Source organism: Larimichthys crocea, chromosome VI (genome assembly GCF_000972845.2).
Source record: "Larimichthys crocea isolate SSNF chromosome VI, L_crocea_2.0, whole genome shotgun sequence".
Lineage (NCBI taxonomy): Eukaryota > Metazoa > Chordata > Actinopteri > Sciaenidae > Larimichthys > Larimichthys crocea.
The window spans coordinates 15,626,080-15,652,493 of NC_040016.1; the positions used below are offsets into that span (position 1 = coordinate 15,626,080).

At 40.6% G+C, this 26,414-nt stretch overlaps 1 protein-coding gene across 6 annotated transcripts in view; it reads left to right on the top strand.

Annotated features, from left to right (window-relative positions):
- Window positions 1–26,414, top strand: part of tox2 (TOX high mobility group box family member 2) — a 108,202-nt gene that overhangs the window by 55,320 nt on the left and 26,468 nt on the right. For all 6 annotated transcript variants that reach the window (XM_027279404.1, XM_027279403.1, XM_027279402.1 and 3 more), the window contains 2 exons: window positions 9,533–9,592; window positions 25,166–25,453. In XM_027279404.1, coding sequence (XP_027135205.1) covers window positions 9,533–9,592; window positions 25,166–25,453 — 348 coding nt within the window. The remainder of the gene's footprint in view (window positions 1–9,532; window positions 9,593–25,165; window positions 25,454–26,414) is intronic.

Genomic DNA, 26,414 nt, shown 5'->3' on the forward strand with positions numbered 1-26,414 from the left:
CAGATTGTCAAAAGCATCTGATTTTATGATGTCATCAATGCAGTCCACACTAATACAGTTTGAAAACTTCCATCCACTCATCCACCCATCTATTATCTAGTTAACAGCTTATCCTCATATATATATATATATATATATATATATATATGAAAGTCCATGGTGACATCCTTTTACCAAGAGATATTCAGTTCACTGTATAGAAAAGAGAAAAGCAGCATTTGAGCAACATTTGAAAAGATGGATCCAGTGAATCGAGTCTCAAATACTCTCAGCTTCGCTCTGGAAGAACAGAACGGAGCCTAAATTGCATATTTTTCCTTTCTAAGTATGTCAGCTATGTACCCTGGCATCCCTATTTAGTTATCAGGTAAGTTATTTACGATGTGTAAATGACGGTACGGTGGGTAAATTATGGGTTATTTTCGATGTCCTGCATGGCTACATATTCAGCATTGAGTATTTTTCTTACAGGACTTGCAAACATGCTGAAAAGGTTTCCCTGTTCAGTCTTTTCCCCCTTGCAGTAGGATTGTCAGACGCTGTCAAAAGCCCAGAAATCCTGGCCTAGAGTCGACACAGCCAGTTAGTCCCGAGCCCAGTAGCATCATGCTGGGCCCCGACGTCGAACAAGTGCTTGGTGACCTTACAGCACCAGCTGGAGTTAAAAGAAGTCTGTAAAAGGCCGATTCTCCACAGTAATATCATCGCCCGTGCCTCAAAGAGTCTGGATTAAGGCCCACTTTCCCTCGCTAAAATGTTTCAAATGTGTGAAAAACATCACAGCCAAAGCCAATGCGCACAGAACAATGGAGGGAGGAAGAGGAGAGAGAGAGAGAAAGAGGGATAGACGGAGAAAGAGAGAGAGAGAGAGAGGGAGAGAGAGCTTTGAACAGATAGGAGAGGCAGAAAAGAAAGGAGAAAGAAAGAGGGAAACTCAACATCTTAACACCCCCCCCCAATCCCTCCCTCCCTGCCAGAGATATCAGTGTAGTTGGCTTTCTCTGAAATTCAAATGGCAAGAGGAAAAAAAAAAACAGATGAAAAAAAGAAACCTCTGGCTTTGGAAGGGGGGTGGTGGTGGTTGCTGAGAAAAAGACCTGCCATCTATGTATTAGTGCTCTGTAAATATTACATGAGCTCCACATTCGCTCAGTTGTTTGGCATTACTTCCAGTGGATGGGTATATTATTTTAGAAACCATGCCTTGTTTATGGAGAGGCATGACCTACTTCCAGACACTCCCCCACCCTCTCTCTCTCTCTGGTACCCCCCCTTCTTTTCCTTTACCTCTCTTTCTCTCCATCGCTCTCTTTCTCACTCTCTCAATCTGCAAAATCTCAACTGGTTGTCCCTGCTGAACAATTACAAGGCAGAGAGACCCAAATGGAGATGTTTGTAGAAAACAACATGTGTATAATTAAGGTTTAATGAGCTCTTGTCAGGGTGGAATGTGCAATTAGATTGGTAATAAAAAATTCTGCCTGAATGCTAGTGGCAGAGGTTGGTTGTGGAGTCAGCATGGCAGTGAATGAAAGAACAGTGAATTTTTTTTTAGCCCGATTGACAGAAGTAGACAGAGCTGGATGCTGCATTTAGATTTAAATACATGGTGAGGTCCCAAATACAGAAAGAAGTTTTCTGGGGTTTTTTCCTGGTGGTGCTATACTGTGTGTTATTACTGTACTTGTGCACACCGGGTTGGTTTCTTGGGAAAGCAGTTCTTAAACAGCCAAAGTTATGCTTTACTGCGAGACAATAATTGTGATATGAATGAAAAAGGTCATAAATGCAGTTGTCTGCAGAAATGGTTGAGCAGAAAAAAAAAGTCATTCTTAACAATCAAGCATTCAGGGAGTACCTACCTCTGCCAGTGCTACATAATCCTCCTAATTTATTTTAATAGAAAAGATCTGCATCAAATATCACAGTGAAAGACGCTGATGAAGGAATGGCAGCCATTGTTTTTGAAAAACACCCTGGCATAATGAGACTGCGAACAGGAATGGTTAGTTCAAAATTTCCAATGCGCCAGTCTCACTGAATTAATAATAATTAAAAATATGTTTATCATGCCGCTGTAGCTCGATCTACACATGAGATTAGGGCAGTTTTCATTATACACAGTGACTATTTTCTACATTAATCAGTTCAGCTTTTTCTCTGTGAAATCGTTAATACATGCCCATGATATTTTGCCAGAACCCATTATGATGTCTTTAAATGTCTTGTTTTGTCCAACCAACAGTCTAAAACACAGACGATTTTCAATTGGCTCAGTTTATCATCATTATATCTACATGCAAATCGATACTTTAAAAAAGCCTAAACAAGTGAATATTTGGCATTTTTGCTTATAAAACAATGAGTTGATTAGTAAAATAGTTTCAGCTCTGAAATGTCATTAAGCTCTGATATGCATCATCTAATTATTTGCAATAGTAAAGTCTTTAATAATGGCCACATGGAGGTTAAACTTGACAGACAGACAGGCCTGCCTGGATAATTCGGTGCCTCGTGATTTATGTCCAATGCCAGTATCCAGTGCCAATCCTGGAGGTAATGTGCCATAGATGTTGAAAGTTCAGGCTGTAACATCAGTCTTTTGTGCAAGAGCCTGGAATTTATGTCGCATCACAAATCTGCAATTACCATTCGCCTTTAGCCATGTGTTTTAGTTGTCTAATCTTAACCATAGCTTCTTTTTTTTTCATGACCACAATGTTTTCGAAAATGAAGAAAATTGAAAAAGAAAACCTTGCTACGGATCATAAAAAACTATTGCTGAATGTAATCAGGAGTATAACAGAATTGTCCAATATGGGCGCTCTTGTGGTCATAAGACAGCAAACAGGACTGAAAACATTACCACTGTGGCAAATGTCACAATAGTATATGACAATAAGAGTATTTATTGAATATAATCAGCCTCTCATTTGCTCTCAAATCGCTGCCTGGTATTTCTTTCTAGCTCTGTGCGTTTTCTGTCTTAGAGTCACTATTTTTATGGAAGGACACTTCTCCAGCAGACCCGGTGTCTTTTTAAATAAGGCACTTGTGAGAGAAAAAAAAAAACAGGTATCTTGCTGCTCTCTTATACGCTCTATTCCTTTTTCTTGACTTGGTAAAATTGCTGCTTGTGGGTCTGGTGGAGAGGATTCACATACACAAAAATGGTGTTTGGCTCTTTCTGAATTACTAGACTAGTTTCTGAAAGAGAGGGTCCTTTGTTGGCTTCCTCTGGGACTGCCCTTGAAAGGCTCCTATTGTGTGGTAAGCACTATGATATAATGCAAGTGGATTTAATAGATTGAATGGAACATGCAGACATGGTTCTCAAGCCTTCATGTGATGAGAAGGAGCCTGTTGTTAGAAGATCAGAACCACATCTTAAAGAAATGAAATGATATGTCAGTGTTACGCTCCTCCAACGGGATGTTTGATTGTATGTTAAATATCCTTAAATTGTTTGGTCCGTGTGGAGATGAAATCCATTGCATTTATCTCCACATTACCAACAGTATGCTGTGGTATTTCTTTTCAGATTTCTGTATTGCCTGATTATCAATTTTTCTTTTCCACCTGAGTTGTGTTGGAAGTCAAGGTTAGGCAGAGTGGGGGGAGTTGAATGTCAGCAATGTGTTAGCTTTGTTTTCATTGTGTTAACAGGAGCACAATGGTACGATTGTGTGGCCATCTGAAACCCTACACCTACCCAGAGCTTTCGGGGGTCAGAGGTGGGGGAGATGTGTGTGCCTTTAGCCAGACGAACCATGCATTTTGAAAGATCCAGAAACCAAAGAGTAATCCATCCAGCATACCATCAGAACCATTATGCTTCGTCGGCTCACGCACGTATCAGATCTGCTCATCTAGAGTTCTTGTAAAATGCTGTCCAAATATAAATAATGTCTATTTCTCAGTTTCTCTCTCTCTCTCTCTTTTTACCCTTCTCTTTGTTGCTTTGTAATCTGTCTCTGTAATCTGTCATTATTTTAAGGTGCCATTTGAGGAGTGGCCCGCCTCTTGAAACCCCTCAGTGTGATGGACAAGACCATAAAGCTGAGCAATAAACCTGAGATGAATGTTATATCTTAACACTGATAGAGGCAATTAAGTCCATCATAAGCGAGAGAGAGCGAACACTCTTCTCTGGGGACTCATTCACTTGCATGGTTTAACATGATCCCCAGCTAAATGCTTTATTTTATTTCTCCTCTCAGCTCACAGCTTACAGTCGAGCACAAATTGAGCTGATTTTTTTTTCTCTTTTTTTTTCACACAATTTGGTCTTTCTGTCTGATCTGCCCTTTTCTGTCTGCCGTCATGTGTCTCTCTCTCCCTCTCTCTCTCTCTCTCGCTATCTCTCCCTTTTCTCTCTCACCTCCCCATTTCGCTGTATTTGTCATGGTAATGTAAAAAATCTCAGCTGCTCCAATTCATTTCGTGCTCTTTCAGTCGAGAAAGAAGGGCAATTCTGTTTTTTCCTCACTGCTTTTCTCTGTATGTTGTGGTTTAAAGGTAATGAAGACCATATTTCATCTGCATGGAGTTATATGACTGGGCGTGGCTGAGCAGGTCTGTTATGGGAAAATAAATTATGGAAGGTCTAACTTTGTTATCTTTATCTCGCCGGGATCAATGTGTGTATTATTGGACAGGATACATTACACAAACACGTAGGCACGCATGCAATGTGTGCACACATTCAGTCGTATATACCAGTATGCAAACATGCGCACACATAAGGAACACATAAAGGTGAAATACACATGCAGCAGCACAGAAATCCACACATACACATAGGCAATCCATATCTGCTTTACAGCACACCATCCCCCATACTCTCTGTGCTTTGGTTATGTCTGTATGTATGTGTGTGTGCATTCACATGTGTGTGTGTTCGCCTGCCAGTGAGTCATTGAATGCTCTAATGACCACAGTCCTGACACAGGTATTTTGACTGCTGCCTCTTTCCATCGGCACATTGACTGACATGCGATTAGTTACGCTGGGGTGGAAAACTAGGGAGGCGCACACTGTAACCATGAAAAGAGACTAGGAGGAGGGTTAAGTCCTTTTCTCTCCATCTCTCCTGCCTCATCTTACTTTAAATCTAAAACATCCCTAGCTGCAGTTACCGGTTGTGTGATTTGGTATTCAGTACATACAGTAAAGCACAGCTGGGCTCGCAGCGACCTTACGAGAAAAGCCTCTCGTGTAGATCAATGCAGGTTAGCACCACTGTAGCACAGAATGCAAACTAACTGTTGTAGTAGGAATGTGTCTGAAATGTTTCATATGTATCGATGCACCGCTGTGTTACTGATTTCAGTATTGATTGTGTATTGGCCAGACTTAAGTGATCCATATTATATCCAGTTTATTTGTCTATGGCATTACAAAAAAACACTGCACAGTGGTCCCTCGTTTAAACGAAATCCGCAAAGTAATCAGCTTTATGTTTTACAATTATTATACATGTTTTAAGGCCGTAAAACCCCTAACCACACACTTATACACTTTTCTCAGACAGGCATTAATATTTTCTCACATTTCTCTCTTATTTAAACACTTCTCCCTTAGCCAATCAGGACGCCGAACACAATGCACGTTCATACTGTACAGTACACTGTAAAAAAAAAAAAATCCGCGAAACAGCGAGGCCGCAAAAAGTGAACCGCGTTATAGTGAGGGACAACTGTATTTGCTATATGTTATAGTTATAGTTATATGCATACAGATATTGGGAAAAAGAGAGCAATGTTATTAGATTAGAACAACGTACTGGAAGAAGTTTAGCTGTTGGAATATTCCAGAGCAAAATTAACCAACAAATAAAAACCCAATAGATTCCATCTTCTAAAATCAATATGCAACTCACAGATGTGTTTGCAACTTTTGTACAAACTCAACACGAAACCGAAACCACAGATTGGAGAAGATCAGTGAACACAGTTTGAGGTACAGCATGAAATATAAACGTGTTAAGAATGACAGGATTCAAACTCTAAACTGTATGTAGAATAAAGTATAAAATGAACCACTTTCACTCTCCTCATTAAAAGTAAAAATCCCAAATCATAATTCTTTAAAAGGGTTCTATGATATCATTTACTAAGACAAACGTATTCTTTTACGAATGGATACAATTGTAAGTTTTGAGTTGCCTCTATAGAAGCGAGTCCTTGTCTGAAGGCTTTGGAAAGCCACATTTCTGATATGCTGTGTTCCAGTCAACAGTTGTTCTATAACCTCTATGACTGTGGTGCACTTCCTGCATCAAACTGACATTGGTTTGGCTTTACACAAACACAAAGCTATTTATAGCATCTCTCCCACTTTATTTTCTCCCTCTCATTCTCTCTCTCTCTCTTTCTCCCTCTCATGTATTTGCATTTCTGCTATGCAAACAGCAGTGTGGTGTCAAGTGCGTCAGTTGTACAGGCCTTACTTGTCCCCCTTCTCTTTCTCAAACCTCAATCTATTTCAAAATTTCTCTCCTTCCCCCTCTCCTCCATCAAACTGTAGCTTTCCACCTCTCTCTCACCTTCACCCTCCCCTACCTACCACCCCCGCCCCTCACGTCTCTCCCCCTCTCTCTGTCTGTGTTTTCCTTTGCTCAATTGTTTTGCTGTAGATTTGACCGCTATGATTAATGACCTCAAAGCCTGAGGAAAGCAAACAGAGAGACACGACAAGCTTGCCCTTCCCTTACAAACCTCCCTTTTTCTCATATGTCAAATGCTCGTATGTTCACAGTGAACAAGTTATGACTTCTGGAAAAAAAAAAAAAGATCTACATAATATTAGTCAGATTACGTGAGAGAGAGATTTTATATTCACAAAATTTAGTCTGATTTCTGTAACCAACAACTTCCATCTGGCAGACAGAACAGCTTTCTCAGACCACTGCTGTAAAGCTCCATGCATTATTCATTTTTTCTTATTGTGTTTTTTACTGTTTATTTGGCTCATCAAATAACTGTATGTATTTTGTTATCATGAATCGCTGTATGAGTGCACTGTAGGTTCAATTTTTGACATCATTTCCCTACATTTCAAAACTTTTGTCATCTTCTTTGGGTTTAAACTGTTGAATCAGAGGACTGACGAAATAAACCTCTTGCTCAGAGGTCAAAGGTCTGATTTGAATTAGCCACACATAGACATAGACACTTCAGCAGAGTGGATCATTGTTTCACTAAGCTCATTGCTGACTTTAACTTCATATTTACAGCACAGGCTGAAATGTTGTCTGATTCCATTTAACATACTTCACATTGGAGTCTATTAGAGACTATTAAACTCAAATTGTTACTGAATCAGTGCAAACTTAGGGTCACGCAGGGAATGTTAACAACTGTTCCTTCCTGTATCTTTACTGTAGCACGAGTTCAGTACACAAGAGCTAGAAAATTATTATTTTTACATTTCGCCTCGATTTAGATATTGTTTGTTATTCTAACAACTCTGCCCCCAGTGACTCCTTCACATTGTGCTGCAGGAGCATCAGCACAGACTTCAGTTTGCTCTTTGACATTCTGCATAATTGTTTTTTTTTACTTTACCCTGTTTTGCTCATCGAGATCTGGTTTGCAGGTGTGGAAATAACCTATTCCAAGACACCATCACATCTAGCACGATGTGATTAGGACAGCATGTAAAATCATTTTCCAGGAGCAATAAAGAAAGTGATTTCATTTTCATTGCAGAATAAAATGATTGTTCCTCCAGCAAACTAATAGTGCTATCAGACAAAAATCATTGCACTAGAAGTAACAGTTCCATCAGAGGCTGAATGATAACGTGGGAATGGAACCAGGGCTTTAAATTGAATAATGTTTCAAGGAATTGCCTTTGTACTGCGGTTTGTTTGGTGCTACGACTGTGTCACGTATAAAGATAGAAACAAGAATGCAAGAGAACTCTGACTGCAGAGGAATCTGACTGTTTAAATGGAAAATATTCAAATTTTTCAAAAGACTAAATCTCAAAAAGGGTTCAAGTTGAAAAATGACTACAGTGCAGTAAATTTAGTCCCTGGAAAATATGGCTTATTACATGTGGTGAAACGTGGCTATAAAAAAAAAAAAGAAAGTTTGTGGCCCATTTTTGGTCCCTGCCCACAGCTTTAGAAACACCCCAAGTAAGTTACTGTAGGCACATAGCCATCCCGTTATTTGACCTTACAGTAGCAGTGGTAATTCATCTCAGCCACCACTAGCTGTCTTGAGGTGTGTTTTGTTTCCTCATAAATGGCTGGTGCCAAATAGTGTCAGACAGAGAAGTGGTGAAGGCCTCTGGGAGCTTGTGTGTGTGTGTGTGTGTGTGTGTGTGTGTGTGTGTGTGTGTGTGTGTGTGTGTGTGTGCATGTTTATATGTCTGTGTGTCTCAAGCTGTGGCCTCTGGCTGTGACCCCAGTGTTAATCACACTATAGCTAGAACAACCGCAGGCTCTATCGCCACTGCTGTTACTACAAGTCTCCTGCTCCCTGACTCCATTTCTCCTTCATTCATGCTCTCTGTCCTTATTCTGTGTTTTTATTTCTCTCTTTCTACCCCCTCCATTCTTACAGTAACACCCTGGTCTTTCTCATCCCCATAACCTCAAACCGTCACCTTTCTTCTAGCCTAAGCCTCCCCTTCAGGCCTCTTGGGCTTGGTGTTTTCTGAATTTTGAATTAGTGGGGTTGCCCTGTCCTAGTTTTTCTGGCAAAAGTGCAAAAGCGCTAAAGGCTGTTCTTACCTCTTAGAGTCTGGATGGCGGGTTTGATTTGCATTTGCACAGCCATATTACTGACCAGTTAGGATACAGTAGGAAACAGCTTCTGTATCTGGTGGACTTTAAGTACCACTTTTATGATTTATGGTCATTAAAATACTTTAATCACCAACTTTTTTTTAGTGATTTGGAAAACCCATCCTATGGCACAAATGATGTCAATCAGAGCAAGTAGAATAAACCTCCTACAACTTTCCAGAAAAATTGCCAGTTTAACAGAAATCATTTCAAACACTTCTTCGTCTTTGAGTCTGACTAAAAGAAAATACAGAAAGTAGGTCCCCGGAAATTCCTGTAGCTGTTCTAACAAACTGCGTGGCACAGAAAATCAATTTCTGGGTCACCTCCTAGCTGACTTACCTGCCATATGTCGTTTGATTACGTAAATGTTGCCTTTGTTTTAATTTGACTGGCAAACCGTTGTGCTGATCACTCCGTTGTCGCCTTGTAACACCTGTGGAATCGCAGCAATGAGGCAGACTCAGGCTGTAGGCAAGCTGAGATGAAGAGTACAAGTTACACAAGCTTTGACAGGGCCTAATTATACGTGTCTCTAATGAACTGTAATTACTGACATCCACCAGAGCATCAAGGTCTATAAGCCAAGGACTTGCAGTCATTAGGCTGCGGTGTTACACTGTTTCTGTATCTCCACTGACTGACTGAAAATCTCTGTTTTCAGTCCCTGTTGTGATGTCTCGGGGGCCGTCTAACTGTTTTCTCATTTCTCTCTCTCTCTTCGCTCTACAGTTTGATGGTGACAACATGTACATGAATGAAAACAACCACGAGTTCCTCCCGCCAAACCAGGTCAGTTCAAAGTGCTCTAATGGAATAACCGGTTTGTTTCCTCTTATTTTAATTAGTTCATGCATGTAACACGCTGACAGATGCAACAATAAACATTATTCAATGCATTCTGCACTGTATGGGTGAAATATTCCCGTAGGATTGTGTTAGTGATCACATGTGGAACAGAAACACATTTCTTTAAGTCCAAGATCCTGGAGTTTAAATACAGTCAACTGCCAGAGATTCCTGTTAAATATTTATATTCGTTATTGTTTATTTGGATCACTATTAGACTCCTCCTGGGATCCATATTAAAATATACAGTATAATCAACATGTTTTTTCACTTACAATATATGCAGTAAACACATAAAACGTTTAAAGTATCACCACTACAGCCAACACAATAAAATAACATCAAAACCAAATATATGAAATACACCCACGGATTAACAGTAAAAACTTGAAACAATAATAAAATCTCTAAATGTGCAAATAAAGTTAAATACATACCTTTAAAGAGAGCATACAGATGACAGATGACCTTTTATAGAATTATATATTTGTTGTATTTTATAGACTGATGCTGGAATCTGTCCCAGCATACACTTGGCAGAAGGTATTAAAACACCCTGCACGGGTTGCAGGTCAGTCAGTCATAATTACATTTCTGCGTTTAGTAGAAGAAACCAGAGAACCTAAACCAGCAAAAAATACAAAATCCAATCGGAAAGTGCCGGAGCCTTGTCTCTGTGAGGCCACTGTGTCAACCATTAAGCTAACTCTGCCATCATAAAATTCAAATTCACTCTGTTCCAATTATGCAATCATCCTCTGTGCACACAATTTTCACTTTGGTAAAAGCCAGGCAGAAAGCGCTGCTTCACTCTGAGTGAGTTTTGGCCTCATTGCAAAGGATTTATTAAGTTAGAACAGTGGGGGAGTTAGCGCTCTTCTACAGTACATGGCAACCATGCCAGATACACTGCAGCACAGCTGGTCGTGAACAACTGGGAGACCATATGGTTGTGTTTGGACAGGGGGATTTGTGGAGTTTGGGAATAAGCCCATCTGACATACACAGGGGAGCAGGGAATTTGTCCCTGTCAATTGCAATTATTAGAACCAACCCATAGCCTACAGTAGTACTGTGTTTCTGTTGCATTTACTGTTTTGCTTAATTTCTTAATGCTCTGGTTTGTTAAAGTATGGCTTTAAGGCCCAGGATGAGAAACAGAGACGCTTAGGCTGCTTCTTGTGGACGATTCCTTAGTTCACTTAGAAAAATCTGACGACAAATATGTCTGTCACAAAATGATTTTCAAGAGGATACTGCTGTTATCTGACAAATTTCTCATGCTGGTACTTGGCTGTCTAAAAAAAAAATGAAGAACCACTGCTTTTATCCCTCGTTTCCATTCAGCACATGTAGTTTTACTGCAGTGCTGATAGACTGATTACAAGTTGTGCTAATGTGCACAATGTTTTTTTTGTTTTTTTTGCTGAATTACTGAGGGACAGATAAAACATACCAAATGTGGCAAAGAAGATAGATAGAGAGAAAAAAGTAAAGGAAGGTGGGGATCATGGAAGCAGGAGAGAAGGAGACAGAGAGAGGGAAACAGTGTGAAAGACGGTGATGGGATGAGAGACGATTTTGCTTTTGCTCTGTGTTGTACTTTGTTTACTCAAGATCTTCACATATTTGACATGTGCCTTGCTCTATTCTCCGCTTCACCAAGTTTAGCCTCTCCTTCCCTCTGACAGCTAGAATCAGGGAGGGCCTTAGGGGTGGACACACACTCTGACAGCAACACATAGAGATGAGAGAAATAGAAAAATCACTGATCCTCCATAGCTGTGTCCTAATTCTACACTGCAGGCTAATTCTACACATGTTTTACATATGTAGTGTGTTTACATTGGAAAAATCACTCACAGTCAATATGGAAGGTGTTCTTGATGCACTGTTGTTCCACAATGCACAGATGGTGCACAGCGAATGGTGGTGAAACAGCTTGAAAAAAATATTGGGAAACAAGTTTTAAATCTTGTGAGTGTATTTGAATTCCAAAATAGCAAGTGTCCCAATTTCCATGCTACATAGTAACTGTATAAACATACACTATACTGTAGAATGTTACAAAGAACAAGAAATTAAAATACTTTTATTAGAATACAACATGTTGTCAGGCGTCTGCTGTCAGTATTCAGCTGCCAAACAAAGAGACAGCGTAATGTTTTTTTGTTTGTTTGTTTTATGAGATGTTACTGGAGATGTTTCACTGCTTATCCACCTGTAAACAGCTTCTCCAGGGTCCATGTGCACTGCATTGTGGGTGAATACTGTATATCAAGAAAACACTCATAAACAACTGTTTTTTTTAGTATACACACTTAATGTTTTGAGTATACTTCCTTCTAAAGCTGCTCAGAATTAGTGCATATAGATAGATAGACATAGATTTGATTGATGTCTGTTATGTGTTCCATCATTTCCTATTGATACAAACTGGTTAAATGCATTGATTTCTTCTGTGCTGACTGCAAAGAACTGAACGAATGTGAATTAGCATATAATACATATTTTATGCAAGTAAGTCTGTTCCATTGGATGGGGTGTTTGACTGATTAAAGTGAAGCTTAAAATACATCTAGAAATTGTAAATGTGCTTATGCTTGTGTTGTTTGCAAGTGCCGAGATAAAAATGGACTTGGTGAGAAATAACAGAGTGATAAGATAGCTGCAGGGCTATTTTTTATTAACTAGTTTGATTCCTCGAGAAACTGTATATACAGTAGCTGTTTTATTCTCGGTATATTCTTGAATAAAAACACATCATACTGCCTAAAGCTCACTGTTCTCTGCTTGCTGCATTATTATTTCACTTTACTTCTCTGTCTTTATTTCTCCCGTTCTCTCCGACTCCCCCTCTTTTGCACATTCTGTTTCTCTTTTTCTGTCTTACCCTCCGTTGCATTTAAATGCATTTGGGTCAGTGTTTCCACCTCCAAACTGTGTGAAAGTGTGTTTCTTAGTACTCTGCTGTCTCTCACTTCAATTTCCCTGTTATCACTCTCTTTAATCTCTCTCACCTATATAAATACACCAGTTTAATACATAATCTACGTTCATATAGGACATAAGCATGGCTCCTGTAACCGCATCAAACGGTGAGATGCTTAGATGGGGATGTTCTTGTGATGAGTCACAAGGAAACGGGGTCAGTGCCATTGTCATATCGATGTTCCCATGAGCATCGTAGTCTGACCCTGCTTAGTTCTCTGTAGTGTTTATTCCAGTGTCTCTCTCTTCCCCCCAGCGGAGTGACAAAGTGTTAGTGATTCAATGACAAGGTCACAGACCCTGGTCTTGGCATCAACAAGCTCTTTGTTGGCCCCTGTGGCCGCTGACCATTGTCGTAGTAACAATACAGAAAAGAAAAATAACCAAGGAGAAGCTCCGGCTTGTTCCGGTGTCTTCACAGAGGTTTGATCTGACCCTAAAGCACTAAAAGAGACATGGTAAGAGGAATCTCCCCAGTGGAAAGTAGTAGAGCACCTCCTAAGCAGAGAGCTATTTCTTTTTATTATAAAACTCTAAGTAGACCTTCACCTGCAGTGGGATTTCTCTTGCTAATACTAAACAGAGCAGTACAGAGTGATGTGATCAAAGATAATGCACTGTAGAGATGCCTTCTCATAGCTCCACAGCAAAGTGAAAGAAACAGTATACTTCATCAGCACTTTACCTTGACAATGCTTTGCTTTGATGTCTTTCTCCCTGACTTATGAATTCATTTAGCAGAGCTGCTGTTTGAGAGAAATATGTCACAGAAAGAAAAAAAAAAAAAAAAAAAAAAAAAAAAAAAAGAACACGAGGAGGAAATAGAAGTGGTGGGGCGGGCAGGCGGGGAGAGAGATGGAGAAACTGCACAGGGGAATAATTCGGCTAATGGAGTGACTGTTTGGATATTCAGCAGAAGTAGGAACGGAGATTATGATCTTGCAATTAGCGTAACAAGGTTTTATTGATTGGCTGCCGCTGTAGTGTCTTTGCTGCCAAGACACTGCATGTGGTTTTAACATGCACAGTGTGTGTGTAGCCCAACCAGTCACACTAGTCCTACTATGAGTAGAACAGAATCCAGCTCAGTGTTACCATCGAGCTGTGGCCATTTCCTGAGTATCAAAGCTGAAATATTATGGATTGCCGTGTTGAAAGGGTGCGTTTGAATGCCTGACGATAAAGTGGACTGCATTTGCATTTTCTGCTCACTTTTAAGTTAATGTGTCGCCCTCCTTCCCCTTTGAGTAAAATGCAGGTGTGAAAAGGTGGCTTCTGGTGATGGGTGATTTAAAAGTTTCTCTGCCTGTTTTACATGTTTCGAGTTCAAATTATTATCATTAAGTCTGATGCTATTTCTCGTCTCGGTTGTTATGTTGTAAGTCATTGCTGGCACGGATTATATCGGCCCCCCTTGGGTGTTGTAATTGTAATTAGAGAGGTGTTTGAGTGCCAACAACAGATCTGTGAGACACAGAGAGGCAGAGACAGATTGTAGATCGATGGAAAGTTTTTTTGTTGTTGTTGTTTGTTTTTTATATGGCAGCAAACAGATGTGATTATGAATACAATGACAGATTGGACTCATAATGAGGCCTTATGGTTATTCTTAAATGTTTTAATGAGAGATGTTAGTGCTCTTCTAACAGATATGATGTCTATCACACAGTTTCTAAACTTGTAGAAACTCCTGTCTGATGAAAATGATTAAGTCCTCCTCCACTGCTCCCCCATGTCTCTCATCTTTCCTCCACATGTTTCTGATGAACCATTGTAGAACATGATCCCATAGTCTTTTATGTCCAACCTTTGACAAATCTATCACCTCGTCCCTCTATGCTCTGAATTAAAGGCCCATTCCACCTTTCCAGTTTAGATGAGTAATTCTCTTGTTTGGCAGCTGCCCAAAGCCCAGCCAGGCCGTCTGGAACCTCAGCGGAGCCTGATTGGTCAGGTTCAGTCGTGTGTGACTGACAGGAAGCCTGCTGATTGGGGGAGACGGTATCTTTGGATCGTTGCACTGATTAAAGCCTCACGGCGGCGTTTTGTAAACTCCCGCCGTTCGGGGTCCCCGCACCAGCGCCCTGGCCCTGCTGGTCTGAATTACAGCTCGGCCGCATTAGTCTGATTTACAGCTTCCTCCCGCTGTTTAGACTGGAGCTGGGGGACCAGAGTGGCAGGCTCCTCCTCCCATCATGCAAGTCCACCTGCCCCCTCCTCTTCCAATTGATTCTGCCACATTGGGCCTCACCCTCTACTCGTCACCCTAGTTTTCCAAATCCCTTGTGTGTTCCCCTTTTTTTGTGCCACCTCACCTGATTTACCCCATTCATATATGCCCCTGACTACATCCCTCCAGTTCTTCTGCTCCTCTTCTCCTACTCCCTACTCAGTCTTTTGACTCCTTCTTCCTGCCCTTCTTTCTCCTTTTCCTTCCTTACACCTTCTCCATCTCCCCACTCTCACCCTCCACTCTTCTCCTTATCCTCCTTCCTCAAACGTCCCCCAAAACTCTGACAACATCCATTCACCTTTCCCACCTGCCTTTCTCTCTCTCTCTCTCTCTCTCTCTCTATCTCTCTCTCTCGCTCTCTCTCTCTCCCTAACACATCTTTTGTGAAAATGAAAACAAAGAGCAGCCTGCCAAAATATTTCTATAGCTGTTCGCTGACGAAGCACGGAGCGGAGACAATGCAAAAAGATGTGCAGGCATATTTGTCGTGGCAGCATAAAGATGGAAAGCTCTCTACCCGTGGCCTTTTTACAGTCATTTGGAAACCCCCACACCTCACCCTCCTCTCTCTCTCTCTCTCTCTCTCTCTCTCTCTCTCTCTCTCTCTCTCTCTCCCTTGCCCGGTTTAAAAGCCCTCTGTTTGAAACACTCATCTGACATGGCACCACATATAAATGCACAGCTGTATATTTGTGTAAGGCCCTCACTCTGCCAAGCTGTCTATCCCCCTGTTGCCCCAGGTGATCAGATGAAACTAATGGCCACCTTAATGTGTTTGTGTAGGCCTTTCACCCCATTGGATAGAGACCAAACACTCAAAACTCTTCTGCTAGATCAGATGCCACAGTATTATAAAAGACATGAAATGGCTGGTCTGTTTAGCCTTTTCATTACCACTGAGACTTTCTTTCGCTTTACAAAAATAAAAGGAACAAAGTTTGCCTTGAACTGGTTTACCCTCATTGCTGCGGAAAAAAAAGCTTAGAGAGAGGAAAATGTTCCATTAAATCAAGATTCATTAGCAAAAATACTTGGTTAATTATTAACGCTGTATCTTCAAGTTGTGAAAAAGCCCTAAGCTGACATCGATCCATGTTGGCTTATTTCCTCAGCTCAGAGAAAGTTGAAATGAGGTAATTTCTCTTTTCTTATTAAACTGGTTAGGCAGACATATTAGTGCAGCTTTTATACTTTTACATCATAGGTTTATACTTGTTTGTCAGTTTAAGCCAGTTGTGTAACACATGTGGAGAACCAGTATAGAACCAGAACATGTAGATCACAGAAAATTGCTTCATTCAGTGCACTTTGTTGTGTCTGAATCCTGATGCACTTAACACCACCTAGTAGCTGTTTTCTACTGTCTGTCGCAACACTAGCAGCTCTGTGAGGCTGCTAACATCAGCACGCCAACGCCCTCACAGTCCATTATCATAACTGATTCAAACTAAACACAAAGTATAGCAGAGACTGATGGGAATGTCATTCATTTTGGTCATAAGCCAAAGTACCACGCAATTTAAAATGTTGATGATGAAACGTTAAGGGATCCTCAAAGTTATTGCAACTCAAATGTGTGGATCAAAATTCATGGCAGTCTATCTAATAGTTAGTAGGACTAAGAGGCTTTTCCCTTACAAGAAAAAAAAAATGTCAACCTCCCTCAAGGAGAAGTAAGAAGATCACCCAAATCAGTCAGATTTATTCTCTGTGGACGAAATTTCATGGCAATCCATCCAAAAGTTATGTTTCGTTATTTTATTTCATAGTTATATTTCAGTCTAGACCAATGTGGTAAACCAACCAAAAGACTGGCCGTGCCTCCCTAGAGGCACATCCCAAGAGTGGCTACAAAGTCTAAAATCTGTCCTATTAAGCTGTTTCTGTTTGGGTTTAACTCTGAAATGTTAGCTGTGGATATGCTGCGATGCCGGAGGTCCCTCAGTGGACACTTTTGCGATGCATCAAGTATGAGCTGCAGTGCTGAGCTCTAGTGAGAGACAGGGAGGTTCATTGACACTGGAGAGCTGTCTCCTCCACTCCCCTCCACTCCCCACCAGCCTCTTATTAACAATGGCACCAAGAGTACGAGGGTCCAGATGTTAGTCTCCTGCTCCCACCAGCTGTGCCAGTCTCCGATACACAGCCTCATTGACTCTGAACCAGGGAGGGGAGACACTTAAGAACACACTAGCATACACACACACACACACACACACAGACAAAGAGTGTGTGACAATAAGTTTTTGTTTTGAAGAAAAAATCAGGAATACCTACAGTTTTGTGTTCACAAAAGCATCTCAAGAGCTATTACACTCTTCGTCTGTGCAAGTAGAAATGCATGACATTAAATGCCACATGCACAGGCACGTGAAAGCACACACACTTCACACCAGCCACATGCACATTACACACCCTTCCCGTGGTGTATAGCAGAGTTATTTGTGGGTGACAGGATCCTAACAATTCTCAGAATAATGCACGTTTGTTTGGATGACTGCGCCATCAGCGTTCCCTTTGTTATTTTCAACATTGTTAGAGTCAGTCGGTACTGATCCACCAACCGTTTATTGTGCTGTTTTTTTTTTGTCCATTTACTTGCTCTTATAACAATAATTAGTTTTGTCATTCAGACACAGTAGCACCATTGTGCACATGCTAATAATGATTTGACTGAGCGTAGAAAAGGAGATAACTGAAGAGTCATTAAAAAATTTTAAAAAACAGTTGACTGGCTGCTGGGTTTTTTTTTTTTTTTTTTGGCCTTGGTGAGTCTTTAGGTGGCTTCTGTGCGGTCATAACTCAGCAGTAGCGGTGGCTTGTTGTTAAGTCCTTGCAGGACAGACAGTGGAGCGCCAATGAGCAAAGTTAAAAAAGGCTTCCCCTCTCCAGGAGACATGGCTGCTCTGAACAGGAAGAGACACAGGGTACTCTGAAAATAATACTTCATGTCTGCCAATGTAACATTGTAATTCTAGATTTACCCTGTCAGGCAATAAGTTTGATTATGGTCCTCATTTGAAATGTTGGATTTATCTCTTTCCCCTCCCCCTCTCCTTCCTTTCTACTCCTTCCTCTCCCTTTTCTACTCCATCCACCCACCTCCTCCTCTCTCCCCCCCTCTTCCCCTGTCACCCACAGCAGTATCAACATCGGCATCACAATCACTCTAGACGACTATTGGGAAACCTGAGCAATCTTGTGCACCCATGGTTTGTTTTCCGACCGCATTAGTGGAGATCACAGTTGAGTTTTCACTGACACTGTGCAGCATCTGCATATCATTACTACCGCAAGGTCCTGAACTTTTTCTCTGCATACGATGCAAACCAGCGGAGGAAGATATAAATACATGTTTATTTATCAAACAATAAAACCTGTTGTTATTCCGCTTCAAAATAATAACTCCGTTGTTTTTTCCATTTCTTTTCTTTTTTTTTTTTTGTTGTCACTGTTACATATCTATTCTGTTCTATTCTATTCTATAATCATTAGGGAGCAGCATTTAAATGCTGTTTGTGTTCCAGTTGAATGTTCAGCAATAATGATGTGGTTGTTGCTGCTGACAGCATTTCTCCATTAGTCTCCTCTCTCGCCAATATCAAGTGTTACTAGACAGTGAAGAAGAAACAGAGACCGACACAGAAGGAGAAAAAAAAACAAGAGACAAGAGGGTCAGTGACACATTTTCAGGGAATCAAACTGATAAAGAAAGAAAAGTAACATACTGGGCGCAGAAGGCGGATAATGTCTGGGCACTTGCATCAGCTTGCAGACTGAAAAGAAAGCGTGCGAAAGACAGACAGGAACAGAGGTACAAGGGAGGTTGTGTTTATTTTTTGATAAAGCCTCCCTTATAACCTCCGTATGTTGTGCAATAGCTCTGGCTCTCCTTCAACTCTGCGGTGTGCCACTTCAAATTAGTCACTTGTGGAGAGGGCCTGCCCCGTCTTTGTAAAATGCATTAGTACGCCACTCAGAGCCTCATACAGCCTAGGGTTAAACACAAATTATATCATTTCTGTCATCCAATCAAATCACACTGACCCCTTGACCTGTGAGATGAGTCAAATGCATAATGAAATATGACATGGCACAAAAGCTCTGATTCTAATCTGCTCTGACACGCGATCAGATGAGGATGACCCCCTGACCTTGACTGACAAGTGAGACGAGCACTGGGAACAGGATACACAGGGGAGAAGAAGGGAAGGAAACATAAAAGAAAAGTCGGACAATATATGCAATTAGAAAAGCTGATTGTAGTCAACAGGAGGTTAGTTACCGATCAACTCAGTATCCGGGGTGACTCGGGCCATCTGTATCTTTGGACTTTGGATAGTTGGTACTGTCCTTAATTATTCTCACCATTCCCTCCATATTTTCCCTCCTATGCTGATAAATAAGAATTCTGTCACAGAGCAGCATCATTTCTTCTCGCATAGCTGTGGCCAGGCCTGAAGAGATAGCAGCTGGATTTTATTTCCTAGAAAGTGCCTTTGACATTATTTTTTCGCTGTCTCACCCGCTCGCTGCCTCCCAAACTCCCCCTCCCTCTTCCACCATCGTCTCCTCTCACCCTCCTGTCCCATTCATTCACCGGACACAAACCAAAGTACAAGGTGGTTTAGCATCCCCATCCCCACAGACCCTTTCATGATATCCAACCAGTTACATAGTGACAGATAAATGATGCAGCCTGGTTGTTTTAGAGAGAGATGGGATGACAGGGGGATGGGCAGGTGGGGGGGGCGGGTGATCAGGGTGGATGGGGGATGTAGAGCGGGGCACCAGAACTGTTTGGGCTCTGTGAGGGGGCAGGCCAGGCTGGGGTTGGGCCAGCCAAGAGAGGAAGAGGAGAGTTGAGGTGTAGGGTGGCTGTAACTGGATCTTTGGCCCTCTCACCCCCCCACCCTCCTTCTCTTTGGGCTCTGCCAGAGAAGGCTGTGTGGTGTATTGATACCCCCTGACATGATATTGTAGCAGAAGAACAGCTATGGATTTAATTAAGCCTGAGTTGACTGAGAAAGATGGAGGGATAAAGAGATAGTAGAGGAGGAAAGGGAAAAAGAGAGAGAGAGAGAAGAAGAAGAAGTATCAAAAACAAACAGCTCAGTAAACAGAAGAAGACAACATCAGTTTGTGACATTCAGATTGGACGCTCGAAAATAAGTGATCTTTGTAGTCTGTGCTGTGTTATATTAAAACAAGAGCTCTGTGTACACTAGTAAACAGGATCATTCATAAATATACAGTATAATCTTCCTTTGGGAGAGAGCAATGGCAGAGCGAATGAGAATAGATGATGCTCTCAAATTCTTCCCAAAGATAAATCCACTGTTTTTCCTTGCAAACCGGACTGCGTGGAAAGGAGAGATAACAGGGCCTGACTTTGTCTGCAAGCACAGCGCTGCACGGCGGATACGGGAAGGTGTTGGAACGAAGAGTGTCGGAGGTGATGGAAGTGGTGGTGTGTGGAGGATTTTAAGCATAAATCACCACTGTGACAAAGCTCTCCAATAGGCAGATAAGTGCACATTAGTGGTAAGGCAGATCTGTCATCGTCTGTCTCCGAGCTGTCGGTCCCGCCCTCTCAAACAAACGCTGACTTGAGAGGACTCCAAATTCTGCGTCTGTGTGGCACGCGAGCAACTGGCCTGAATATACTTATGCACTTATGCTCATTTTGTGTGAGCTCGATTATTTATTAATTTTTTTTTTAAAGAGGACATGTTCACAGCGTGTGTGCAACCTGTCAAAATAAAAGTCATGTTTGTATAATGATGTCGCTTTTTTAGCTAATATACCAAGAAAGTGACAAATTATGGGGCTGCAAGCTAATGATTATTTTCATTGTAGACTAATCTGCTGATTATTTTCTTGATTAATTAAACATTTCGTGTGTGGAATATCAATAAAAAAAACATCTCACAGAGCCCAAAATGATTCAGTTTTTGCTGATATAAAACAGAAAAGCAGCATCCTTACATTTGAGAAGCCGAACAATGAAGAATGTTTGCCTTAATGATAATGAGCAATGATCAGAATAGATCAATAGAATTGATTGATTAGAGCCTCAGCTCTAAATACAACATTAAGCCTAGATCATGTTTTTAAATACCAAAAGGCATGCAGCTCTCTAACTCTACATGTGAATTATATGTGACGGTGAAAATTAATATAGGTTTTTTATTTTAAGTGGGTAATGTATGTCCCAAATCCAGCTTTCTACAAACATTGCAACACTAATCTAATAAGAAGAAGAATGTACAGATAATGAGCCATTAGCCACAGTCAATATCATCTCCAGAAGGCCTTGAATACTCAGGCAGTGTTACAGAGGGAGGGAGAGATCTGTGCCAAATAAAAGACAAGCTGGAAAGCTCCCCAATCAATGTTATTTTCTCTCTCAGTCCCAGACCAACTGTCTATTCATCTGTTTCTTTTAAATGAAAGGTGTGCTGGTATGTAACACTTACAGTCGAGAGATCTGTCTCTTAATTAAAATGTTACAGATTGTGTTTCGCTCACTGTGCAGACGGAGCATACTGTGTATTGGAAATAATGTTCCCTATAGTGTGTAGTATTAATCAGAGAAGGAAAATAAAGGATGTTTCGGTGAGAAAATAGAATCTGTGTAGTGCAGCTTTTGGTTGGAGTATGTCCCTGACTATTGAAAGTAAACCAATGACGAGTACCTCATCAGTCCGGGGGAGAAAAAAAAAAGAGGGAGGCTTTTGTTTGAAAAGCCAGTTCCATACTAGGACACACGCTGGTCTGTGCGATCCATCAAATACATTGCCTTTGTTTGGATTTTACTTTTAAAGGAGAAAAGAGTATACATTAGCCAGAGTGTACATGTGGTCCTGTACATGCAAGCTCATTCTGAATAGAGGCATATGAATAATTTATCTTGCCACAATCCAACTGGGAACGTCCTTGGTATTTACATTTTATCATCAAGGGCACTGGATGAGCCCTCACAGCAATCTAACACATGACACATCCTCAGTCGTCGTCCCTTTTGCACAATCAAAAGCAACGGACGGGGACCAGGACAATGTTTCAGTGGTGTGGATATATATTTATACACTGAGAAAACAAAAGGTTGATGAACATGCTAGATGATGACTAAGCGCAGAGGTCTTTAGATAACAGAGTGGTCAGCCAACAGTTGGAGCAAAGTAAAAGATGACGAAAGGCTCCGAGGGACACGCACGAGGACTCACTTCACACAATGGCTCCAATGTTTACAGCAGACAATTTAGTTTCCTTCCAACAATTATGAGGGAAATTGAATCTCAGGAAATGTTCGTTTTCTTGTCCATTAGACCAAACAATAACATTATCCCTACAGGTTTACAAAAACATCTGTCTTCAAAGGACAGTCCAGAAAATTAATATCAACTGGCTTGCAGGCTTTGTCAGGACAAAGTAAATCAAACCCGAGGCAGTCGCACTTTTTTCTCTTGATTTGGTATAACGTAGCGAGATGAAAGTGTGCTTTAAACGCTGAGTCTGTGTCTACATTCTTGCCTCACAATAAAACATTGCTAACGTCCCTTTTTTGTGGTCAAATTAAAGACGGGTGTTTTAGTGCTTTAGGTATTGTAACTTAATGAAATTCCTCTCATCTGGATTTGTGCTTACTGCCTTAGATTGGTATTCCTTTAAAAGACATTAGATACATTTTAATCCTCCTGAAAGCAATTGTTGTAAAATAAATAAATAAATAAAAAAAAAACCAGAAGATTGGCCATTACTGTGTACTTAAAGGCACAATCTGTGATCCAAATACGGAGGGAAAAATGCTCGCCCTACTGCCAAATCACGAAAAACACAAGGATTTAAAGATGCCATCGCTTCAAAATTAACAAACAGCAACATTAGACAGCAACAAATCTACACTATTAATATTTTCTGACGCTGATTGAGTTCAGTTTGCAGTAAAACAGACCTATGTTTTGTATTCCAAGCAGCTGAAAATGCTTATTTATCATTTGGAGGTCAAATTTTTCAGTTGTATATTTAAAGAAACCTGTAATTTATATGGTCACACAATTACAGAAAGGGCCTTGAAACTCACCTTTATACTAAAACAGGTTTAAGAGAAACAAACAAACAAAAAAAGGTGCCTGTATCCTCTCTCCTTTCTTCCATCTCCCCGTGCCCCTTATTTTCTAAAAGTATCTGTTTGAGAGATAAATGACCACTCTGCTGCCGAGGATGACAGCCTACACAAAGATGATATTGAATTGATTTCAGAAATGTTGCAGAACTGACTGTTTGATGTATACTGCTAGACATGAATCATAAAAATTCTATTAAAAAACCCTTGAATGGCTGACACCAGAATATTATTTGTGATGATTAATTTGACTCAGTCATTACAATGGGAGTCAAGTTGGATCGTCTCAGACAAAATTGCTTTTCATTCCCCGTTGAATTTCCCTGCTATTTTTCTTTTCTTCTTGCTCTGTGCAGAACTCTGATCTGATTGGACTTACTGTGTTAGCGTGACAGCACACAAATACAGAGGCTGTTGGTCTTCTTTATTACTGATCGCAGAGCATTGAGTTTTTGTTCCAAAAATGAGACGTTTGAACAAAATTACACCTATTCTAACAAAATGACAGATCAGAATTTAAACAGGTTAAAATGCTTTTTAGAGAATGGCAGGAAAGTGAATACATTGGTGAACAAGATATTAACATATTATATTTATGCCCCCCAAACATCGAGATTATTTAAGTATGAATGCTTTTAATGTATTTTCAGGGTTAAATTGACATCAGAGTGTAAAGGTTTTACACAGAAATGAATCAGCTCTTTGACATAACACAGCACTGGATGTAGTGTCTAAAGTAGACAGTGGATATAAACTGAATTTTGCAATTTCTTTTTTATGTTGATTAGTACAGCTGTCCATTAGGGCTATTCTGCCAAATATATGTTTATGCTGGAGTACTCTGCAAGAAATTGAAACCCACAGGGTGTCAGCTTTCAATTTATCATTAATCTTACCCATCTAATACTCTTTGCGGTGTCCTAATATATGAAAAGAATGGATGAGGCAGAGGCTCACCACACACAACACAAAACAGAGTTTCATTTTCTAAAGTATATGATTACACTGATCGCATGGGTTTCAGTTCTCCATTTTTTTTAAATTCATTTTTTTTGTCTGTTTGTTTGTTGTCAGTTTAACTCATGATAAGGTCAGTACCAACAGTAAAGGGTAACTGGTAATGAAGCACAAAGCAGAAGTGCTGTTGCTATGGTTACCTGCAGTCTAATATTGCAGAAGCAATAGTTAACAACAAGGTGTCGAGATATACAAAAATGCACATGGGAGAGGCAAAGAACATTTTCTTCCCCTAGATCCATTTCTGTAAGTGTCAGTTAGCTTAACTGTTATCAAGTGGCAATGGTAACATGTACAGTTGCCATGGATACCGTGATCTGGCACTGATCTAAAACTTTATTGAGTGGAACTGTTTAAAATATCCTTTTAACATTATCCTCCATGGTCAACAAAACTCTTGTTGATAATTTAACAATGCTGCAAGTTTGTCATGATATGATCGTTTTATTTATTTCGACTAATTGTATAATTAGAATAATAACTTCTTCCACCAGTTTGGTATTGTGAATGGCTCTAAATGCTGCGATACCCCTGAACCTAAGCAGCCATCGATAGGGAGAAGAAGCCAATTAGAGGCGTGAATTAGAGCTGTAGCTGCTTTTGCTGTTGCATTTGGGAGAAAAATATCTTGCAGTTTGTAATTCACAATTTCTACAAGATTGACCAAGAATCCAAAAGTGAATTGATTTAAACTGCTGAGTACATTTTGAGGTTTCTTCTCTCTCTTTAGCTTTTTTTTCTTCGCTGTTACTGGAACTGAATTTGAAGTTTGGTGATTGGATGTTGCTTAATATGAGGCACCTTGAAAGCTGACTTTTATCCTTACCATTTATGAACACGGGCTTCTATCTTTAACTTTTTTATCAAAAGGACTAGATATTTTGCTTCAGTTTTATACCCATCCAACTTTTAGTAGTGCTCCAGTTACCCAACATGGCCCTACGCAGGAATTTTGGAAACCGTGGCGCCTGAAATACCAATTTCTCTCTATTTCTGTAAACTGACGGTCTACATCTGTAACCCATATGGAATAGTGTTATGTAGAAATCAGTTATGACTTATCCTTCGTTTGATCTGATCTCCAATATCCATTACTTCAATAAACCTTAGTTTTCTTACATTTGCTCTTTCTGTGCCTTTCCCTTAGAGCTACACCGGTCAGACTGGCGGTGGCGGGGGAGGAGGTGGAGGTGGTGGAACGGCCAGTGGAAATGGAGCCGGTGATGAAGACTACGAGATCCCCCCCATCACTCCACCAAACCACCCCGAGCCTCCTCTTCTTCACCTGATGGAGCACGACTCTACAGGCTACCTCTGCCACTCGCTGCCACACAATGGGCTCATCAACCCTTATTCCTACCCAGAGCTGCCCACACTCATGATGTCTAACATGCTGGCACAGGACAGCCACCTCGTCTCCAGCCAAATGCCCTCGGTGAGTAGCATTACGTGGACTGAACCATTTCATGGGGACCCCTGTAACACCAGAAAGCTAACATTTATGGAGTCAGAGAATATATTCAGTAATGGTTACAAATGTTTCGGACAATTTAAGCTTCTAATAACAGTAAAGATAATTTGATGGCTCAGAGGAAAAAGGTTTGGACTTAAACCAAAGCCCTTTTAGGTTGCAGTGTGATTTCAGCTATGCTGTCTTTTACCAGAGCGGTGTTTTCTATCTGAGATACCCAGGAGGACACAAGGGCAAATTATTACCCCTCACATTTACACAAACACTGAACAGATAACATACAACTGAAAGTTGTAATTTAGGAAAGAAAAAAAGATTATGGAGCATGTGAGAGATTGGACACATTTGACTTGATTTTTTGGATATTGCAAAAACAGCTTTTCAAAAAGTGCTTCCTAATCCGAAACAGATTACAACCTTATAAGGTAAATGTAATTTCCAAGGCGAAGGGGCTAAGTGGGGGAACAGAGCAATTCTTCAGTCATTGCCATGTCAGCTCTGATGCATGGTGAAAGGGATTGTGGGTAAATCCATCAGCATCATATCTACCTCGACAGTATGCATCGGTCAATCTGTCAAGCCTTCAAACATGAATACGTGCTGATTACTCCCTCAGCTCCACACAGAACTGCTTCTCCACAAATTAGCATCTCCAAACCATAATTGCATTCATGAGAACTGCAGGAAATAGAGCAGGTTTGCATCACAACAAATGATATATGTAAAATGTATGTGTGAAACATAATGTACGCTATAGGCTGCAATAAGAAAAGACACTTTGAATAGCCTCAGATGGCAAGAAAAACTTAAATAAGTGGAGCTCAAAGTAATGTTTTTTTAGCTCCTATTCAGTGACCAAATTGTAAATACCATAATAAGAGGTTCACTTGAGAGAGTGCTTTTAACATTTATGTTAGTGTTTGAT